At 48.9% G+C, this 18,952-nt stretch overlaps 1 protein-coding gene across 1 annotated transcript in view; it reads right to left on the bottom strand.

Annotated features, from left to right (window-relative positions):
- The window catches only part of LOC309860490 (scavenger receptor cysteine-rich domain-containing protein DMBT1), a 117,559-nt gene that overhangs the window by 26,302 nt on the left and 72,305 nt on the right, over positions 1 to 18,952 (bottom strand). The window contains exons 39-53 of the mRNA XM_082722661.1: positions 17,887 to 18,040; positions 15,920 to 16,137; positions 14,529 to 14,846; positions 14,094 to 14,135; positions 11,525 to 11,554; positions 10,874 to 11,027; positions 8,016 to 8,233; positions 6,970 to 7,281; positions 6,080 to 6,112; positions 5,525 to 5,551; positions 4,761 to 4,914; positions 3,683 to 3,900; positions 2,587 to 2,898; positions 1,142 to 1,192; positions 246 to 284 (exon numbers count right to left, since the gene is read on the bottom strand). Coding sequence (XP_082578787.1) covers positions 246 to 284; positions 1,142 to 1,192; positions 2,587 to 2,898; positions 3,683 to 3,900; positions 4,761 to 4,914; positions 5,525 to 5,551; positions 6,080 to 6,112; positions 6,970 to 7,281; positions 8,016 to 8,233; positions 10,874 to 11,027; positions 11,525 to 11,554; positions 14,094 to 14,135; positions 14,529 to 14,846; positions 15,920 to 16,137; positions 17,887 to 18,040 — 2,280 coding nt within the window. The remainder of the gene's footprint in view (positions 1 to 245; positions 285 to 1,141; positions 1,193 to 2,586; positions 2,899 to 3,682; positions 3,901 to 4,760; positions 4,915 to 5,524; positions 5,552 to 6,079; positions 6,113 to 6,969; positions 7,282 to 8,015; positions 8,234 to 10,873; positions 11,028 to 11,524; positions 11,555 to 14,093; positions 14,136 to 14,528; positions 14,847 to 15,919; positions 16,138 to 17,886; positions 18,041 to 18,952) is intronic.

The following is an 18,952-nucleotide window of genomic DNA, read 5'->3' as shown; positions in this document are numbered from 1 at the left end:
CCCAGAAGTCAATATGCATCTCCTAGCTTCTTGCCACTCACTTGCCAACCACAGATTTTCCAGGCAAACCCTGATATCCTCAGCCCCCTCCGCTCGCAGCAGTTCCCTGCACGCCCGCCTCAGGCTGGGGGTGGGGCGGGGAGTGTTTCCAATGGCAACATTTTCTCCCACGGCCATCGCGCTGGAGCATTTCTGAGCTAAAACTCAAGTCAGCGAAGGCAAGTGAGGAGAGAGGAACAGCTTACCTGCTGATGTGGAAACTTTTGTCGGCTCCGGGAAAGATGCTAAGGGCAGAGTAAAACACAAAAGAACAGGACACCACATCTTACATGTCAAACCTATTTAACTCTCAGTGAACTGTCCGTGGGCCCTCTGCCTTGTGGGTCACGTACAGTTCCTGATTCTAGATCAAGTCCTTTCCCTGGTCCTCGCTTAGTCAGGGGGCGCCCTGCCATCGCTCAGCTGGTGTATGTACCAGCAGGACAAGCAACTGAGGCTCATTCTAGAAAATCAGAGCATGGTAGTTAATACTTTTTTTTTTTTTTTAAATCAGAGAGATTTTAAAGAAAACATTCCTTGTTTAGCCTAACCTACTCTGGTGTTTCCTTTGAAGGTGTGGGGGCATTTCTTTTTCCTAACTCCCCTGTATATTGTATTTTACTCTTGAAGACTCTGCCACAAACAGGGTGCTGACCTAATTTAAAATATGACAACCATTGAGCTGGTCACAGAGTCAGGGAAAGACCAAGTTGGGTGCACAGCTTCTTCATTCTTTGTCATTCTGTCAGGCAGAAAGTAGCACACACCAAGATGACTCCTTGCAGTGCTTGGAAGGTGGCCATTGCCTCTAAATAGTGTCCCCCTCCCCCCATGGCAGGCACTGCCCTGCCCATCCTACACAGAGAGAATGCTGTGTCCCAGCACGGCCTTAGGAGGCAAAGACCTTTATCCTCCTCCTCATCCATATCTACAGGAGAAGGCACAAGGGGGTTCAGAGATTTATTCAAGATCCCACAGTTTGTAACTGATGAAGCCAGGATGGTAGATCGAGGGCCTTTGGCTTCCAAACCACTGTCGTACTGCCCACGATGACTTTGCCAAGATACGTTACAGTTACTCAATAAACCCTAATAGAAATTACCTGAAATTGGGTGACTTGTAGCAGATGATGGTGTTGAGTAAGGCAGAGAGGCTAGGAGAGACATGGATCAAAAGGTGAGCATATGTCATGTCCTTCCATTCTTCTCAAACCTGAGAGGTTGATCTACTTATTTGAAACAGAAAGGTCTGTCTCTTGTTCTGGGGAGAAACTGCACCCAATCTGGGCAGGGGAGATGGCCCTGAGTTGCCATGATTGTAAGCACTAGATGTCCTGGGTCACTGGTTCATTTTTGTCGAGCTGCTGGACATCACAGTGTCTTCCTCACCCCCAAACTGGCCACAGTGCTGGTTGCCTTATGTGGAGTTCCTAACTTTCCAGTTGGTTTGATTCTGTAATTCTTCCTGGATCTTGCCTCCCAGAGCAAGTGTCAGTTTGCAAAATGCAGAACTAGGTTTGTGTCAAGGACACACACTGGGAGCATCAGCACCTGGAGGGAGCCAAGGAGCCGCAGGCCAGGGGTGAAGCTGAACTCTGTCCCCATCACTTCCCACCCACCTCGTGTGACTCTGTCCATGGTCCTGGTTCCACACCTCCCCGCTCCTTCGGCCCCCAGCCCTGTCCTCAGATGTCATATTCAGCTCATGACTTCCACTCCTGCTTTGCTTCAACACTGACTCTGCCCCTTGATGTCTCTCTTCTCCTCTCAGAAGCATCTAGGATACCCACCCCTGCTTGCTCTTCTATCCTCTGGTCATTGTGGCCAGGTCTAGCTGATAAACAACTTTGCCGCTTCCCAGCCAGACCCAGAGAGAAGCAGAGATAAATGTGGGCTTTGGAATTCATTTGCAGAAACTCAACCGAGACAAAACTGAGGAATAACAGTGCTGGGCTGGGACCTGGGCTCCCAGCTCTGTGACTTTAAGAGCCATCTCTGTGTCACCTGGGCAACAAGGGGGATGAACCAAAGAGATGTTTCCCAGAGGCATGACTCATCACTGGTGGGACGTGAGATAATTTGAGATGGTGCATCTTCTAGTTTAAGAGTTATATATTTATAAAGCATTATAATTTAAAATTTTAAGTTGAGTTCCATTCTGATGAAGGATATTTTCAAATATGCATGAGCATGAATTGATCACATTAGAGAGACCATTGTTTGTTTTAATTTTTTTTTAACATTTTAACATTGTTTTATTGCCACAGTGTCTATTGGTATGTATTGTCTGTTTACGGTAAGTGATCCTGGCTGTCCACGTATGGGGGGAATATAGAACTTCCTTTAGAATGATTTCATGTAAGTGAAAGAAGAGTCCATGAGAAAGAAAGTATTGGGGAAAGTGCTGTGGGTGGTGGATGGACAGAAGCCATGCAGGAGTGTTGGAATGGGGAAAGCTTGGGAAACAGCGACATTAAGATTCCTTCCTGCTCTGAGTGCAGTTGGGAACGCCATTCCGCCCACCCACCTGGGTCAGAATCAGACCCACCTGAGCAGACGACGCCGGCATCTTCGTGGTGGCCACAGTTGTGGGAGAACCAGCCACGGTGCAGGCACTGCCACAGCCTGGCTTCTGTCCCTCTACACTCCACGTCGTCCAGGGCAATGGGGCCCAGGCCTTGGCGGAAATGTGCCCTGCTGGGGGCCGACACCGCCCTGCCACAGGACAGCTGCCCACACACCACCTGGGCGTCACGCAGGTCCCAGCTGTCATCACACACTGTCCCCCAAGTGCCATTGTAGTGCAGCTCCACGCGGCCCTCGCACCGGTGGCTGCCGCCGGCCAGCCTGAGGGCCAGATCTGGGAAAGGAGACATGCCTCGGTCATGCTCTGGACACCCTACCTTTGCTCCTGCCTTTGAGGAAGGGCCTGGGCATTTCCTGGGAGTTGACCAGCTTTCGAGGGCTCTCTGCTCCGACGTGGGGAGAGAGCCACTGAGGGTTAAAGTGGGCCAAGGATACTTGGGTTTGAGCTCTCACATCTGTGTGATTTTTTTAAAAGATTTTATTTATTTTTTTGACAGAGAGAAAGAGATCACAAGTAGGCAGAGAGAGAGAGGGCAGGGAAAGCAGGCTCCCTGTTGAGCAGAGACCCAGGACCCTGGGACCATGACCTGAGCCAAAGGCAGAGGCTTTAACCCACTGAGCCAACCAGGTACCCTCTGTATGATTTTCTGAAGGCTGTTTTTTAAAGCTTTTCCCTTAGACAGGATTGTCTACCTGACAGAGGTGAAAGGAGCCCCTGAAAGGGCAGTGTGGGGTGGGCAGCACCACGTGTACTGACCCTGGTTGTGGCCACTCTTGGTGGGCAGCACCGGAAGCAGGTGTAGAGACGACACATGTGTGTGGAATGAAACAGGTCCCAAGGCAGCGTCAGGTGTGAGCCCTGCCCACTACCTTGTGCTGGGAGATGAGAGTGGATGTGTTGTTCCATAGCCCACAAGTGGGTCTTCAACTACTTCGCCCAGTCAGACCTCGGGGGTAAATGAGGGAGCGGGAGTCCCCTGGCCATCCCTGGTGTCCTGTCCAAGTTGGCCACCCGCCCTCGCCTGCCACCAGGCAGGGAAAATGACCAAAGGACTTACCAGTATTGATCTCGTCTTGCACAATGGACTCATAGGATGCATGAAAGCCCATGTTGGTGACGATTGCGTCGCTGTGGAAGACCACCGTCAAGCGATTTGAGGAGGAGGTGAATGTCGGGGTTGTACCAGAACAGAACCTCCCCAGAGAAAAAGATTCACTCTGCGGGCCGTCAAAGACTTCAACGAAGTCGTACGGACAGCCGTAGAAGTTCTCCAACCTGTGAAGGAACAGCATCACTCAGAATCCATCTGCTGGGGCTTTTCTTCCCCCAGCTCTGCACAGAAGGGTTGAGGAAAGGATGGTTCTGGAAGACCAGCTGAGACCCACATCGTTTCACACGGTTGGAAGGAAGTATGACCCTGCTGACAGGCAGTACGTATCTTCCTGTTTATAAAAACCCCCCACTTTGGAAATCTCCATGAAATTGCATTTCCTGAGCACACATGATAAACACAGAGACCAGAATTTAAGTGGTATGGACAGGTGTTTGGTAAAAAGTAAAATTTCTCCCACCCCTGACTGGTCCCTCTGGCTTCATTCTGCTTCTAAGAAGCAGTTACTATAAACAGTTTCCTTTCAGATAGAGTCTAAGCCCAGATGTCAGTCGCGGCCCTGTTGTCCAAGGCTTTCTTGCAGACCATTCCATGGCCATATACCCCTAGTGTGTGGTGGACCCAAATGTGTTTAGCAATCCCCTACTGATGGCAATTAGATCGTTTCCAATCTAGTGCTCCTATAAGAACATCGCCATGATTACCCTCAGCACATGAGACTATCAGTGGACTCATCTTCTGGAACTGGAACTGCAGCATTAAAAGACTTTTGCCTTTAAAGTTTCGATCAATGCCACCCAATGGGCCTCTAACGCCTTCGTTGCTTTGGAGAATGAACTGTGGAAGGTGGCTCTTTTCTATTTGTCTGTTCGTTTGTTTCTTGGTGGGGCTAGGGGCAGTGGGTAGGATAATTATGTTTATTTTTTATTTATATTTTATTTTATGTTTTTTTTATTGTGTTATGTGAGTCACCATACAATAACTGTGTTGACAAAACAGAGCAAAGTGGGAGACAGTTACTCACTTCACCACTTCAAATGTGAGCTTGATATGAACCCTGGCGTCCACGTGGATGTCCCAGGCACACACCACATTTATAGGGTATTTCTTAGGATACCAAGGGCTGGAGAAGGAGCCCGAATTATTTGTGAGCAAACCGCCACAGTGGAAGTTTTTATCTGCAAGAAAGGGTGAAGAGACCCCATCAGGAGGAGGCGCTGACCCGAGCTGGTGTTTTCCGAGGAATCAGAGGGCACGGGGAGGAGGAGCGAGGGGCGTTTACTCCAGGGCTGGTTTGCCTGATAAGAGAAAAGTTGGTTTGGGGGACCCCTCTGAGGTTCTGACGCTGTTCTCCATCAGATAAGAGGGTTACACCAGTCCCTTCGAGCTTACAGGGCTTCGTGAGGAGGAATGACACCACCATAGGATTGGCAGGGCTTTCTGGACCGAGATGCCCAGACAGAGCTGAGTGTGTGTTTTCGTGGAAAGTCACAAGGACAATGCGAGCCTAAAGCATCCTTTCTCAGGGCGCGTCACTGGCTGGTTGTGTTGGAAGATGCCTTGTATTATACATATCAATCCCAGCTGACGTCAGACACCCACGTCCCATAAAACATCCCTTTTATGGCTGAAATACTGGGTCTGGTGCGAAATTTAAATTAAAGGCTCCTTGGTGTTGCAGCTTCTCACATATAAGAGGAAGAGAGCACCATCTAGCGGCCGGAAGGGTTACACTGACGATAAGGCACATCTAAAACCTTGAGAAGGGTTTACGTAAAGTTGACGCACCTGCAGCAGGACCATCACCAGCGGAGTCTGTGAAAACACACAGAGGAAGAATGATACGTGAGCCAGGATTTTTATCCAGGATATTCCTCAAAAATACTGACACTCAAAGCTGTGGCTGCTCTGGGCAGAGGTGGCTGTCTCTTTAAGAGCTGGGCCGTCTGCACACTACGGGTGCGGATGGGAGAGGTTGGATACAGCTCCTTGAGGGCTGGCCTGGGGTTCTCATTTCCTTGCTCTCCTCTGCAGCATCTGTGGTGTGATCATCCCTGCGAGCAGCTAGCCCTCTATCACAGCAGCAGCCGACTCACCGCAGCCCTGGGGCCCACGTATGACATTGCTGGTGAACCTGAATGCTGACCACCAACCCCCACCCGCCCTCTCCCAGCCAGTGCCATCAATAGGTCAACATCAGTGGGCTGTGTTGCTCTGATTCCTGAGCAAAAGAAGGTTTATGCTGTCACCTGTGCTCGGATTACAGGATTAACCAGTAACCAGGGTCACAGACATCACTCAGAGACCTGGCAGCAGTTGAAATGTACACAAGAGCGACTGTACCTTTTGGTCCTACTTTTGGATTCCCATCGACACCTACTCAAAGACCGAAAGAAAGAAAGAGTAAGACATGTGGTTCTTACATGAGTAAGAGTAAGTCATGTGGTTCACAAAAGAAAATCAGGGTTTTTTGTTTGTTTGTTTTGTTTTTTTTTAAGGATCAAACACATTCTTTGTGGGCAGTTGGGAATGTAGTACCAAACCCGTCAATGCTGCTTAAGGATTGGCAGCCAGGTCAGGGGCACACTCTGCTTTTCAGCCTCATGATATTTTATCTAATTGCCGGAGATACTGAAACTGAAAGCAAATAAAAAAATATGGTATTTCTTTCCTTTTGCTCAGTTATGGGGCTGGAGGACATTGAGTAACCGAGCCAAGCTCAGTCTTCCCTCCAGTATCTTGGAGACGATACTGAACAGAGAAGGAACCGTGTGTGACCTTAGATATGCTTTTGTTGTCTTGTCAGTAAGGTGAGAATGTAATAGTCTCCTTTATTGGAGACTGGGAAGGTCAAATGAGGGTCTGAACGCACTGGTTTCAGCGTGGAGCTTGGTACACGCTAAGCCATCTTTGGACACCAGCTACTACTCCTACTCAGGGACAGGGGACCGTCCCCAACACTGTGGCATGTCTAGCCAGGAATGGGATGTCTGATGATACAAATCCTCTATCTAATTATCACAACTTTTAAGTGGTGGTGGGGAGACCTGGAACATTTTACAGACGCACTAATTGGAAAGAAGGAAATCTAACTCTTAAAGTGACTTAGAAAGCTGGCTTGAAGTCCTAGAGTCCTTTCTGAGTAATGGCCTGCTGGCATTTAGCTCTCCCTTCCCAGAGGCTGCTGATGTGCGAGACCCTCTCCCAGGTGTGCCGGGCCCTACGGGTCTCACCTGAGCAGATGGCACTGGCATCCTCGTGGTGCCCACAGTTGTGGGAGAACCACCCATTGTGTGTGCACTGCCACACCTTGGCTTCGTTCCCTGTGCACTGAACGTCGTCTAGCATGATGTGGCCAGTGCCTCCATCAAAGTAGCTCTGAGCTGGGGCTGATAAGGCCTCGCCACAGCCAAGCTGCTGGCACACCACCCTGACGTCTGTCAGGTCCCAGCTGTCATCGCACAGAGTGCCCCAGGTGCCATTGTAGAAGACCTCCACCCGGCCCTCACACCTGTGGCTGCCGTTCACCAGTCTCAGGGATACACCTGAAAGACAGGAAAACAGAGGCTTCTGAGCTGTGGTGCCACCTCCAAACTCTAGGACCTTCTGCAGTTATAGAATGCCCAGCACCTGGGCACATTTTTCTCACCTTAGGCTATCAGATTCTAGGTAGGGTGGCCTTGTGTCCTGATTTGCCTAGAATAATCCGGATTTACAACCGTTGTAGATCAAGTAATGCCTCTTAATTATTCTAGAATCCCTTTTAAGCCCTCACAAGTATCCTGATTAGAGAATAAATTGCACAGTCACCCTAAGCATAAACCACTGAGAGCTCTAGAATATTCCCCATGCCCTGCTACAGAAACCAGGAGGTTTGTTCTGGGTGGTTTTTGTATGGAATTCAGTTGGAATTAGGTGGGCTGGTAGTTGTAATTTGACGTAGGTTTGTTGTAGAAGGACTTGCCCTACTGTGTCTTCCCTTCCTTTGGAAAAGAGAGACCCTCGTTCAGGTCCTCCATCTACACACCCAGCCAACGCAAGGCATAAAACCCAGCCCTCTGTTTCTTCAGCCAGGACGTTGTGGCGGTGGAAAATGACAGCGAGTGGCAGAGCAGGGTGAGGGGTCCCTGGGGCTGTTCGTGTCAGAGTGGATGTTGCTCAGGATGTCATTAGTGACGACGGACCCTGCGGGTCAGATTTAGAAAGCATCTCCTCTCATAAAGGGAAAGGACCCAAATTAGATCTAAGCTCCCTCCAAGGTCCCTATCAGGATACCCACCATTCTCCCTTTCATCCTGCTGAATGGCGTTGTACAGAGCATAAAACCCTGTGTTGGTGATCATGGCGTCACTCCGGAACGCCACAGTCATGACGTTTGAAGAGGAGAGGAACGAAAGCTCTGTTCCAGCACAAAACCTGCCCATGGAGAGTGAGGCAACTTGCCGTCCATCGAACACTTCCACAAAGTCATAAGGGCACCCATAGATGTCCTCTAATCTGAGGAGGTAAAGGCACAGTAAATGTCCCCAAGGAAATCTGCAGAAATGACTTAAATAAAATCATCATTGGTAACATTTGCCGTCACTGCTGCTGCCTCCTTCCAACCACATGTCCCGCTAGTGGACTTGGTCCCTTAAATATTGCTTGAATTTGTCCTTCTATCCTTCCCTCTGGGAACTGGCTCAGGTCAGGCAGCCTTTCTCTGTGTCTCTCTGGCTCTATTTCCATGGCCACCTTCTGAGATCTTGGCTTTTGTTCTTTCCCACCACCTTCCTCTCTACCCTGAGTGTATCCTGAATGACCCTGACTCTTTATTCAAACCTGCCACTCCCTGGGGTAGGGCCGGCATCCATAGGGTCTCATTGAATAAAACACACAATGGGATCCGGAGCCGGGAGAAGTGGTGCCTCCCGTCAAGACTCCCAGAGCCCGCTCAGTAGGAATCTTCCCTCCCATGCCCCAGACCATCCGGTTCCAACCTGGATGATCAGACAAGCTGTCCCTGACCATCCTACCAAACGCTGTCCTCACCCCCTCTATTCTCTATCCTATCTATAGGATATCTCTATCTGTACCATCTCTATCTGTCTGTCAGTACCGACCTCTCTCTATACCATGTATGTATAAACATTCTTCTTCATAGCACATATCAACTTAACACTAATGGAACCTGTCCCCTGAGTTACTACTGGTTTATTCAAGTACTATTTGAGTCTCCATCTAGAATATATCCTTCATGAGGATAGAGACCTGTCTTGTTTGACACTAGAAGCCTGCTCCTAGAGCAGAGCCTGCACAGAAAGCAGGTTCAATAAATACACTGTAAAGAATATCAACTCTAATCTAACAGGATGAAAATGCGAAGTGTGCATGTTGACATGAAAACAATAGTAAGTGGCCTTTGAGGCATGCATTGTACGTGCTCGTTGTGTAAGACGCACACAGTTACACTTGTACATGTTATAGACTCACCAAATTTGAAAACCGGTTTATTGCAGAATGCATCTGTTCCAATGAAGGAAGAGCCAAGGACCCCAAAACAACCCCTTCCCCCACTTTTTTTTGAGAGGGAGCGAGAGAGAAGGAAAGAGAGAGGGCGATCACGAGCTAGTAGGGGGAACAGGCAGAGAGAGGGAGAGAGAGTCGCAAGCAGACTCCCTGTGGGGCATGGAGCCCAACACAGGGCTCCATCCCAGGACTGTGAGATCACGACCTGAGCCGAAATCAAGAATCAGATGCCCGACCGATGGAATCACCCAGGAGCCCCGCGACCCCCCCTTTTTTTGGACCCATTTTTAAAGTAAGAAAATAAAGGATAACATTTATATGTAGGGCAACAACAGTGTGACCATAACAGGAGATACTGCAATCCGAGAAATGATTTCATGAAAACAGGACACGCTTGACTTAGCAAGAATGAAATGGCATAGTTTAAATATGGATATAATTTTTGCAGATCTAGTGCGAAGATAGTTCTGCATAGAAGCTGAAATAGAAAAAAAAAAAACCCAAACAATGCAAGCTTCAAGCAGGGGTTCTCAATCTCAGAGCTATCTACATTTGAGGCTGGAGATTTCTTTGCCATGGGGGGCTGTCTTGGGAAATGCAGGACACTTAGCTGCATCCCTGGCCTCTACTCACTGTGCGACTGTGGTGCTCCCTGCCCCCTCTGAACAATAAACAAATGCCTCCAGGCACGGCCAAATGTCCCCGTGGGGTCTCTCCTTATCAGCTGAGACTCACTGGTGCAAAATAATTAACTTTGTGTCCTTAGACGCAAAAGGCAAATATCAATAAATCTAGGCTTAAAAACATCAAAACCTGGAAGTCAGTATCTAAGTTCTGACTATAGGCAACACAGGAAGAAGCTCCTTGATTTGTAAACCCTGAAATTATAGTAGGAAATTTATGTTGGGAAAGTCACCTTGAGACCGTGGGGAGAGTGGGTCAGGACAGCTTGTTTGCAGTAACCATCATCCCGAAGTGAGAAAACGACGCTCTGAGCCCCCAAGTCATAGAACTGTGGGTTTCATAGATTTGCATCCACCATACCAAATCTGCTCACCTCGCTTTCACTGAATTCATGGATGTGGAAGGAAGGAATGAAAAAGACATTTCCCTCACAATAGGCAATGCTCCCTGATACTGGTTTTGGTTCTCTCCCTTTGAAAGGAACTTTGGCCATCGGGTAAAACGGTTGGATGGTTGGATGCATCCCTCACTCCGCTGCAGACCTATTTCCCTTTTGAGGACAGCATTTAACCATTCCGCTCCTGGATGCCTGAGGCTGACGTGCTGGGGTGGGAACAGTGGTGGAGGTCTGGCACAGACTGTGAACAATGTCAGGAAGAGGGAATGACCCAGATGGGACCCGATGTAGAAACATGAAACCAGGTTAAACATTATCAAGAAAAGCAATATTTCCACTAAAAAGTGACTCGGGTCCATGCATGTGTATATGAATATGTAAATATATATGCATATAAATATGCATTAAAATAGGACATAGTCCTTCAAAGATGGGTACAGGTAGAGAAAGAAGTAGGAATGAATGAATTGAGGCTGGTTAATCTGGGAAAGAAAACTCTTAGTAGGGGCATGAGAGACATTGAAGTAGAAAAAGGCAAAGCTGCTTACTTCAGGCTTGGGATCACCAGTTCTATGTGGAACTTCTCAGCCACATGTATCACCCAGATGCACTCCACGTCAGTGGGGTAGTTCGTTGGATACCAAGGACTGGAGAAGGAGCCCAAGAGGCCTGAAATTAGTCCTCCACAAGAGTTACTTCCTCCTGTGGGCAGACAAGAGACCACTGGTTGGCTCCCAGGCGTGCACCTTGTCTTTTCCCGGGGGTAGAATCCAGAATCCTATCAAGCTCAACAGGGAATCACAAAATGGGAAAGGATCATGGTGGTGTAGACATCGTTGTAGCTTGGCCCGTGCGTGGTTGTAGCCCTGAGAGGGAATGAGGGGAAGAAAAGCTCTGCGGCTGGTGCCAGGGCAGGACCCCAAGATCGTAGGTAAGCCTGGAAGTGGGATTGGACATGTCCATGGCAGGAGTGGGGGGTCCCGCTGATCTGTCATTAGCGCTCTCGATCATTAATGCCCAGCTTCCTGCCGTGCAAACGGGCTCAATTCAGCGTAGAGCATCCATCCTTCCCCGAGGGCTCTGTCCTGCTGCTCCTTCCCCTCAGGCAGCCAGGACAGGCAGACATCTAGTCTGCTCTCCTGAATTATCAAGACTGATTCCATACTCGACAAGTTACACTTTCAATGAAGGAGACTTACCTGGCAGTGGAGGCCCTTGCGGGACGGGAGCTGCAAAAACCGAGACCAGAGAAGATCAGGGAGGAGCTCAGCATCACAAGAGCGTCTTCCCGTTCCATACAAACGAACGCACCTCTTACTACCTTGAGCCCACTACACCCGGCTCCCTCATTTCTCTTTTCTCTCCTAATGGGGGACGCGGTCTCTCCCCTTCTTTCAGTGATTCACCAAGAAATCACAGACAACGCACAGCTACGTGACTTGCTTTTCTCTTCTGCCTTAGGACCCACCAAGCCCCGGGCTGTCCCAAGATCGATCAGTCACGAGGTGTCACCCACAGTAACATCACTGGGCTTACGAGCGCACACCACTGCAGAACGTGCAGAAGCGCATAGGGACAAAGGACAAAAACCGGACAGCCGAGAGCCTGGGTGGGGAAAGGACAAGCCTTCCGTTGAGGGCATCGGGCCCCGAGGGGAGTGGGAGGAGCTTCCTCCTTTCTGGCGTTCTTTTGGCTTTGATTTCTGTGAAGCAAGTATTTCTGTATTCTAGATGTGTCCTTAGGCTCCACTGCCTGGCAGGTCGAGGACAGGTTTTGAAAGCAGGTGCTTGTCAGAGTTTTACACCAGGATCAGAGAGCATGGAGCGTGAAGCCTACGGGTCAGATGCATTCGAGCTTTCTTTGTCTCCATGGCCCTTCCTGGGCCACCGAGCAGCGAGGACAGCGACCCCTCTGCTGTCCTTCCTTCTCGGTCCTTCGCCAGGAAGGGTGCGGCACAGCCGCGGAGTAAATTTCTTCTGACATAAGTTTGTCTCAGATGCAATTCCCTTTTGTGGTGATCTCGGGGTGGTGAGACTGAGCCCCACGTCTGGCTCCGTGTTCGGCGAGGGGTCAGCCTAAGGTTCCTCCCTTTCTCTCCGCCTCTCCAGCCACTCGCACTCGCTCTCCCTCTCTCTCCCTCAAATAAATACATAAATCTTAAAAAAAAAGAGAGAGGCGATTCCCTTTTGTTAAAATGTTTGAGATGCAGTGTTTCCCTGAGAGAGTTAAATGGCAAAAGCCTTATTTTGTGTGTGTCCCTGCAAACACATAATGCTTTGTGGAGAAGTGCTTCACCCGCAGGTGGACAGTACTGGACATAAAGATTTCATTTCCCCCATAATGTCTTTTATTCCATGATGCCTTCTCTTACTCAGTGGGCTATGCACACCTGCCTCAGAAAAGGAATACCATAGCAGGGAGAAAAGAGAGAAGAGCCTTCTGAGGTTTGCAGCCCTAGATGGCAAGTGGGCTCGGCACAGAGCCGTCTCAGCAACCAGCAGCTGTGTCCTCTCTCCCCCTCCTCCTCTCTGGCTCCAGACTCAGGGAGATTCCTCACTGGGAAAGAAAAGAAAAGCCAGAGGCCACCAAAGGGAGGTAGCTGCTTGTCAGTCCCTGAGAAACAGTTCTGTGGGCTCTACCTCCTGTCCCCAGCTGTGGGATGCGTTGTGGGTCCCCATGCAAGATGAAAATGTGGGGCCTCAGCTGCAGGTGGGGAAGTCAACTGCCCCTTCCTGCAGGTTCACTTCTGCATCCTACATGAGGTGGGCAGTCTCCAGGGTACGGCGACCTCCACCTGGGATGCCCTTGAGATCTGTACTCGAGTAGGTAAAATGACCCCCACCAAGTGTCCTTCCACGTGTGCCACGGTGGTGCCAGACCCTGGCAGGGAGAGGCTGCTAGCCACCTTGCCCAGCCCCCAAACCCTGCAGGGTGCACCTTAACCTTGACCTTCCCTACACCCAGGCCCCCGGTGAAGGCAGAGGGTGGATTTAGCCACTGTGGAGGGCTGGGGAGGAGGCTGGGTGGGGTCCAGGGTGTCGGCAGGTGGGGAAGTGGGCTGCTGAGAGCCTGTCCGGGACAGACCGACGGCTACAGGAGGCAGAACCACATGTGCTCAGATATTGCTGGAGTCTTGAGTTTGGAGGTCACGGCCACACACTGACTCGGGAGTCGGTTATCAGAACAACGTGTACTTTTCTCTATTCCTGAGTTATCGGCAAAGTCCAAAGTCTCACAGAGTAGCCCCAAATGGCTTCACTTCTCACGCTCAGCGTGTTCTTGACCCACTGGGAGAGTGTGACGTAGACTCATCTGTGTTTTCTCCCATCTCTCATTTTCCAACTCACGTTCTTGGAAGGCAAACCTTCCTACCTTTTCCCCTCTCCATCTTGACCCTCTTCTCAGCCACAGGGATGGAAATTCTTCCCCCTTTGCCCTCCTGTCCGTCCTTGCTCTTCTGTCCAGGTGGGAGTTTTGCATGCCGTCTCATTTGGGAAATGTGGCTCTTAGCTTACTGCTCCAGCCACTGGTTCTCAACTTGCTGCATGTTGGAATCACATGGGAGGCTTTAAGTACTACCGATGACCGGGTTGGTGTGAGCCCAGAGATTCTGATGTGACTGGTCTGGGCGTAGCCTGGACATCAAGGATTTCAAAGCTCCCTGGGAGGTCAGTGTCTAGGTCATTGTCCAGCAGTGTCTAGCTCAAGACAGATTAGATTTCTTATTCACTTTGCAGAGATATTAGAAGTTCGAGGTATGGGACCTACCTGGAGATGTGGGGATCACATCTGGAGTTCCGGCCCCAGCATCTGCATGAATTTTTTTAAAAAAGGTAAATTTAGGAAATTTAGGAAATCTAAGTTACATTTTATGAAGACAAGTGGTGGGCTCTTAGTGTGAGGGGGTTTCAAACAGGTAAGCGTCATGTTACATAAATAGGAACACGGGCATGTTAGATTCTGGAAAAGGAGCTTGGACCCGGGAGAGGTTGCAGAGAAAACGACCTGCCAACGGAACGGCTCTGGTATGCATTTCTTTAGAGGGGAGTCGGGCTCTCAGCTTTCTTCGTCAGCCTGGGGACGCTCATCTGCGGGGCTGCCATTCTCCGCTCTCCCGGCCCGGCTCTGTGCATACCCTCCATTCATCACTTAAATTCCGCGGGTCGAAGGGTCAGAAAGAATGTGCCCTGGGAAGAGAGCTACCTGAGCAGATGACACCTGCGTCCTCATGGTGGCCACAGTTGTGGTCTGACCAGCTGGAGCTGGGGCACTGGCCAAGGTGGTTCTCGCTTCCCGAACACTGGATGTTATCCAGGAGGATGTTTCCGGAGCCTGGGCCGAAGTGAGCCTGGCCAGGGGCTGCAATGGCCCGTCCGCACCCCAGCTGTCGGCACACCACCTGGGCTTCATTCAGGTCCCAGAGGTCATCACATACGGTGCCCCAGTTCCCCTGGTGGAGGACCTCCACGCGTCCGGAGCACTGTCCGGATCCGCCCACCAGCCGCAGCTCGGGTTCATCTTCTAAATAGAGCACGGTTTTAGTTTTAAACTTGGGAAGTTTTAAGTAGGAAGGATTTCTAGCTCCTGCATTTGTGTCTCAGGTAAGTAAAGGCAAGAACAAAGCCCAAGGCTCTCTTACTCATTAATAGGGCTTCCAGGCATCAGGGTGAGGCAGAAGAGGGTTTGAATTCAGCTCTCCTGCTCTCTAGTTGTGTAACCTTTGACAAGTTGTTTTATCTCCCTGGCCCTCAGTTTCCCCATCTGTAAAATGGGGACTCCAGCAGCACCCTCAGAGGGGTGATGAGTGCGTGGGAGTGTGGATACAAAGCACAGTGCTCAGCACCCAGCACATCTTGGTTTCTGCAGGTCTTACCATGTGGGGTCTCTGACACAATCCTGGGGCCCTGGAGGAAGGGGTCCCCAACTATGTTTTTGGATGTGACTTGGGTAAATGTCAATTTAATGCTTTGAAGGACTTGGGCCGCCAACCTGTCTAGGACTTCATAAAACCCCATGGGGATGGCATTTTCTGGGCCGATGATCTGTGGCTAGCTGGAACAGCATGCTGTCTCCCGGAGACCAGACCTCACAAGTTCTGCCACACTCACTTTGGTTTCTGTTTCTCCAGCGTATCTTCAAGAACGTATCTTTGTATTTGCTATTCTCTCTGCCTAGAATGACCCCTCGTTGTCACCCATCACATGTCCCCTGAGCAAGGTCATCCATTCCTAGTCAAGCTGCAGGAGCACACGCCTCACCCAAGCATTCCCTTCTGTCCCCCAGGCTCTACATACTTAAAGCTCCTTTCTCATCTACACATTTAAAGCTTCTTCTTCCCCTTAGAGGCCACGGTGAGAAAGGACTTCCCAGGTGCTACCATTACCCCCAAATCATCGTGTCATTTCAGCCTCACACCACAGCCTGATTTCAATTGCCCACATGATGCTCTTACTGGGAAAATCTTACAGCTACACAGCAGGGTTTATGGGGCCAATTGTGGGGTGTTTTCAAAAGTGAATCCCAGGCCTCTGCGAACAGGGGAGTCTCTCAAGTTAGAAAACTGTTCTGCCTTTTAAGGACCGGAAGCTTCCTACCTGATTTTCCTTCATCCTGTGGAATTACATTGAACAGAGCATAAAAGCCAGTGTTGGTGATCATAGAATCACTTCGGAACACCACGGTCATGATGTCTGAGGAGGAGAAAAATATCACAGCCACCGAGGCACAGAACTTCCCCATGGACAGCGAGGCAATCCTGGGGCCATCGAAGATTTCAATGGAGTCGTAGGGGCATCCAAGGATATCCTCCAGGCTGGGGGGATCGAGGTGGAGGGTTAGTGGCAGGTTCAAACCTCCTAGATCTTAAAATTTTAAAAAAGTATGACAACCGTAGGATTAAATATTTGGATTCACTATAAACAGCATATTCATATATAAAGTATCAGTAACTGCAGATGCCTTATTACGGAAGTCTTATTTTGTCCGAGGATCGTGGGAGGCTTGTGGTGACTGTGGTGATGACTCAGGAACAGAAATTTAAAAATCCTAATGGCTCTGGCCAGTCACCATCTCCATGGAATATTAAAAGTGCTAGTGTCCACTGCAAATGAATTCTTACCAGGCCAGTACCTCAATGATCAACATGTAACTAACATCATGGCCAGATTTTCCCACCTCTCTATTTCACAACATTTTCCATACTCAAATTCTTGGAGAGAAAAAACTTGATTTTAAAGTAAAAATGTCAGCATGTTGAGTATCTGCACTGTGGCAGGCACTGATGAGGGATGTGCCTGAGGCTGATTTTGAAGGAACAATTTCCCTGTAACAGAATGGACTTTGAAGGTGTGGGCTCAAGGCTCTCACTTCCTTGTGGGCTCTCTGTGTCCTTAGGGTTTGAGTCAACAAAGACAACATGTTTCTAGGATATTCTTTGGCCTAGGGCCTGCCTGACTCCACGGACTGGGCAGTAAGTCAGTGTTTGCTAAAGGTGGATTTTCATAGCATCTCATAATGTTGTATAATGTTAGCAGCTTGATGCAAGTCATATACTACAGGGAGGGCTTTGGTCTGACTCCGCCCACTGAATCACATGCTGGGGAAGAGCTGGAGCTCTGACATCGGACAAACCTAACTGGTCAGCCTTGGGCCAGTCAGTTACCATCTCTGAGCCTCTAGTTCCTCATCTCTTATGGAGTTGACAGGGGCATATACCTTTGGGCTGTAGTGATGCTGAAATATTACAAGGCATACAAAATACAGGGGTTCCTGGGTGGCTCAGGCATTAAGTGTCTGCCTTTGGCTCAGGTCGTGATTCCAGGGCCCTGGGATCGAACCCCCACATTGGGCTCCCTGCTCAGCGGGAAGCCTGCTTCTCCCTCTCCCACTCTCCCTGCTTCTGTTCCTTCTCTCACTGTGTCTCTATCAAATAAATAAATAAAATCTAAAAAAAACCCAAACAAACCCAACAAAATGAAATACATAGTACAGAGCCTGGATACATGGGCAGCACTAAAAGAAACATCGGCTGTTATTTCATGCCATGGAGATAAAAAAAAAAAAGTCAGTGCTTCAGAGAAATGTATCCGCTGGGTGTCAGAGATAAGTCCAGGCCTCCACTGGCCCCTTTCACTTGGAGGCAACATTGAGAAGACCCAGGACTTGGAGCTGGACTAGGTGGCTCATGTGGCTGAATGGGAAGCCTCCTACTGCTTGTTTAAAATTCAGAAAAAGGAAAAAGAAATTCTAAGAGCCCAAGTGTTGGCACCGATTGTATAACAAGGGCAAAGCTTGTAAGGAGGACTTGGTGACATTCTTAGGAAAAAAGTCAAAAGAAAAAGCTATCCTCGTGAGGTTGAGTTGAATTTGTCAGTAAACCATTTACTCAATTTTTCCAAGTAGGAGGAACTCGTTGGATAGGGCTACAAAATTAATTTGACCTTCAAATTGGGAAGAATTTCCTCCCCAAATGTTTCCCACTAAAAGAAATATCTTTATTTTGAATTCACAAACCAATACACTTATTTAAAAAGAATCTTCTCTGAAGAAGTTGTTTTCTTACTTCAGACTCGGAATCATGAGTTCTATGCGGAATTTTTTGTCCACGTGAATCTCCCAGACGCACTGGATGTCTGTCGGGTAGCTCTCCGGGTACAGCGGACTGGAGAAGGAGCCGGACAGACTCGACAAGACCCCTCCACAGGAGCCACTTCCTCCTGAAGCCAGAGGAAGAAGGATGCCAGCATGTGTCCCCGAGGTGGCCCCTAGGGGACCCCAGTTGTGACCTGCTCACACCTGCGTGAGTCTGGCAGTGGTCCCCCAGTGGGCACATATAGTCTGTCTGTACAGACTTTTAGCCTAAGCATCTCCAAGGAGGGAGAGTCCATTCGATCTCATTCTGATGCGACAAGAATATGAATATATAGGAGGTCCCTGTCTTTTCCTCCCCCCGACCCTCTGCTAAAGAAAATATTGTATTTTTCAGGTCTATTTACTATCCCCTCCTTCTTCTAAGGTGGGAAGATTCTTGCTTGTGGGGAGAGAGGCAGAGAGGATCTACATGGTGAGTTGGGAAGGAAGGACGAAGGGACAGACACTGTTCAGCCTAGGTAAAGCGAGAGTTTGGGAAGGTTTGCAGAACAAGAGGCTACAGAACAACTTTGGTGTCTGATGAGCCGGGGAGAAGGGGACGACGTGGCCTGTTGAAGGAGGCTATGACTGGCCGTCCCCTTAAGTTCTTTTTCACCCCCTTTTCTGGGTAGATTGTGTTTCCTTTAGCTCAGTATCTGCAGAGACTGGAACTTACAGGTCTTTGCATTTGTAAGAGTTACACAAGTGAAATCTAATTCTTCTATATTATATTATGTAAAATATATTATATATGTTTATATTATTTATATTATATACAATATATTATATTCATATAAATAGATACAAATTATATTTGTATATATATTATTTATGTTATATAAAATATATTCATATAAATCAATACACATGCATATGTACACACACGTGCACACACACCCGCAGCATGCCACAAAAAAAAACCCCAGAGATCGTAGAATCATCAAATTATTTTAGAGGAAATTTGAAAACACAACACGAGCTGTTGACCTTGTCCCCAA

The sequence above is a fragment of the Mustela nivalis genome (assembly GCF_964662115.1).
Source record: "Mustela nivalis genome assembly, chromosome: 2".
In the NCBI taxonomy this organism is placed as follows: domain Eukaryota; kingdom Metazoa; phylum Chordata; class Mammalia; order Carnivora; family Mustelidae; genus Mustela; species Mustela nivalis.
The sequence above is the reverse complement of the archived record's forward strand: the minus strand, read 5'-3'. Positions and strand labels throughout refer to the sequence as shown.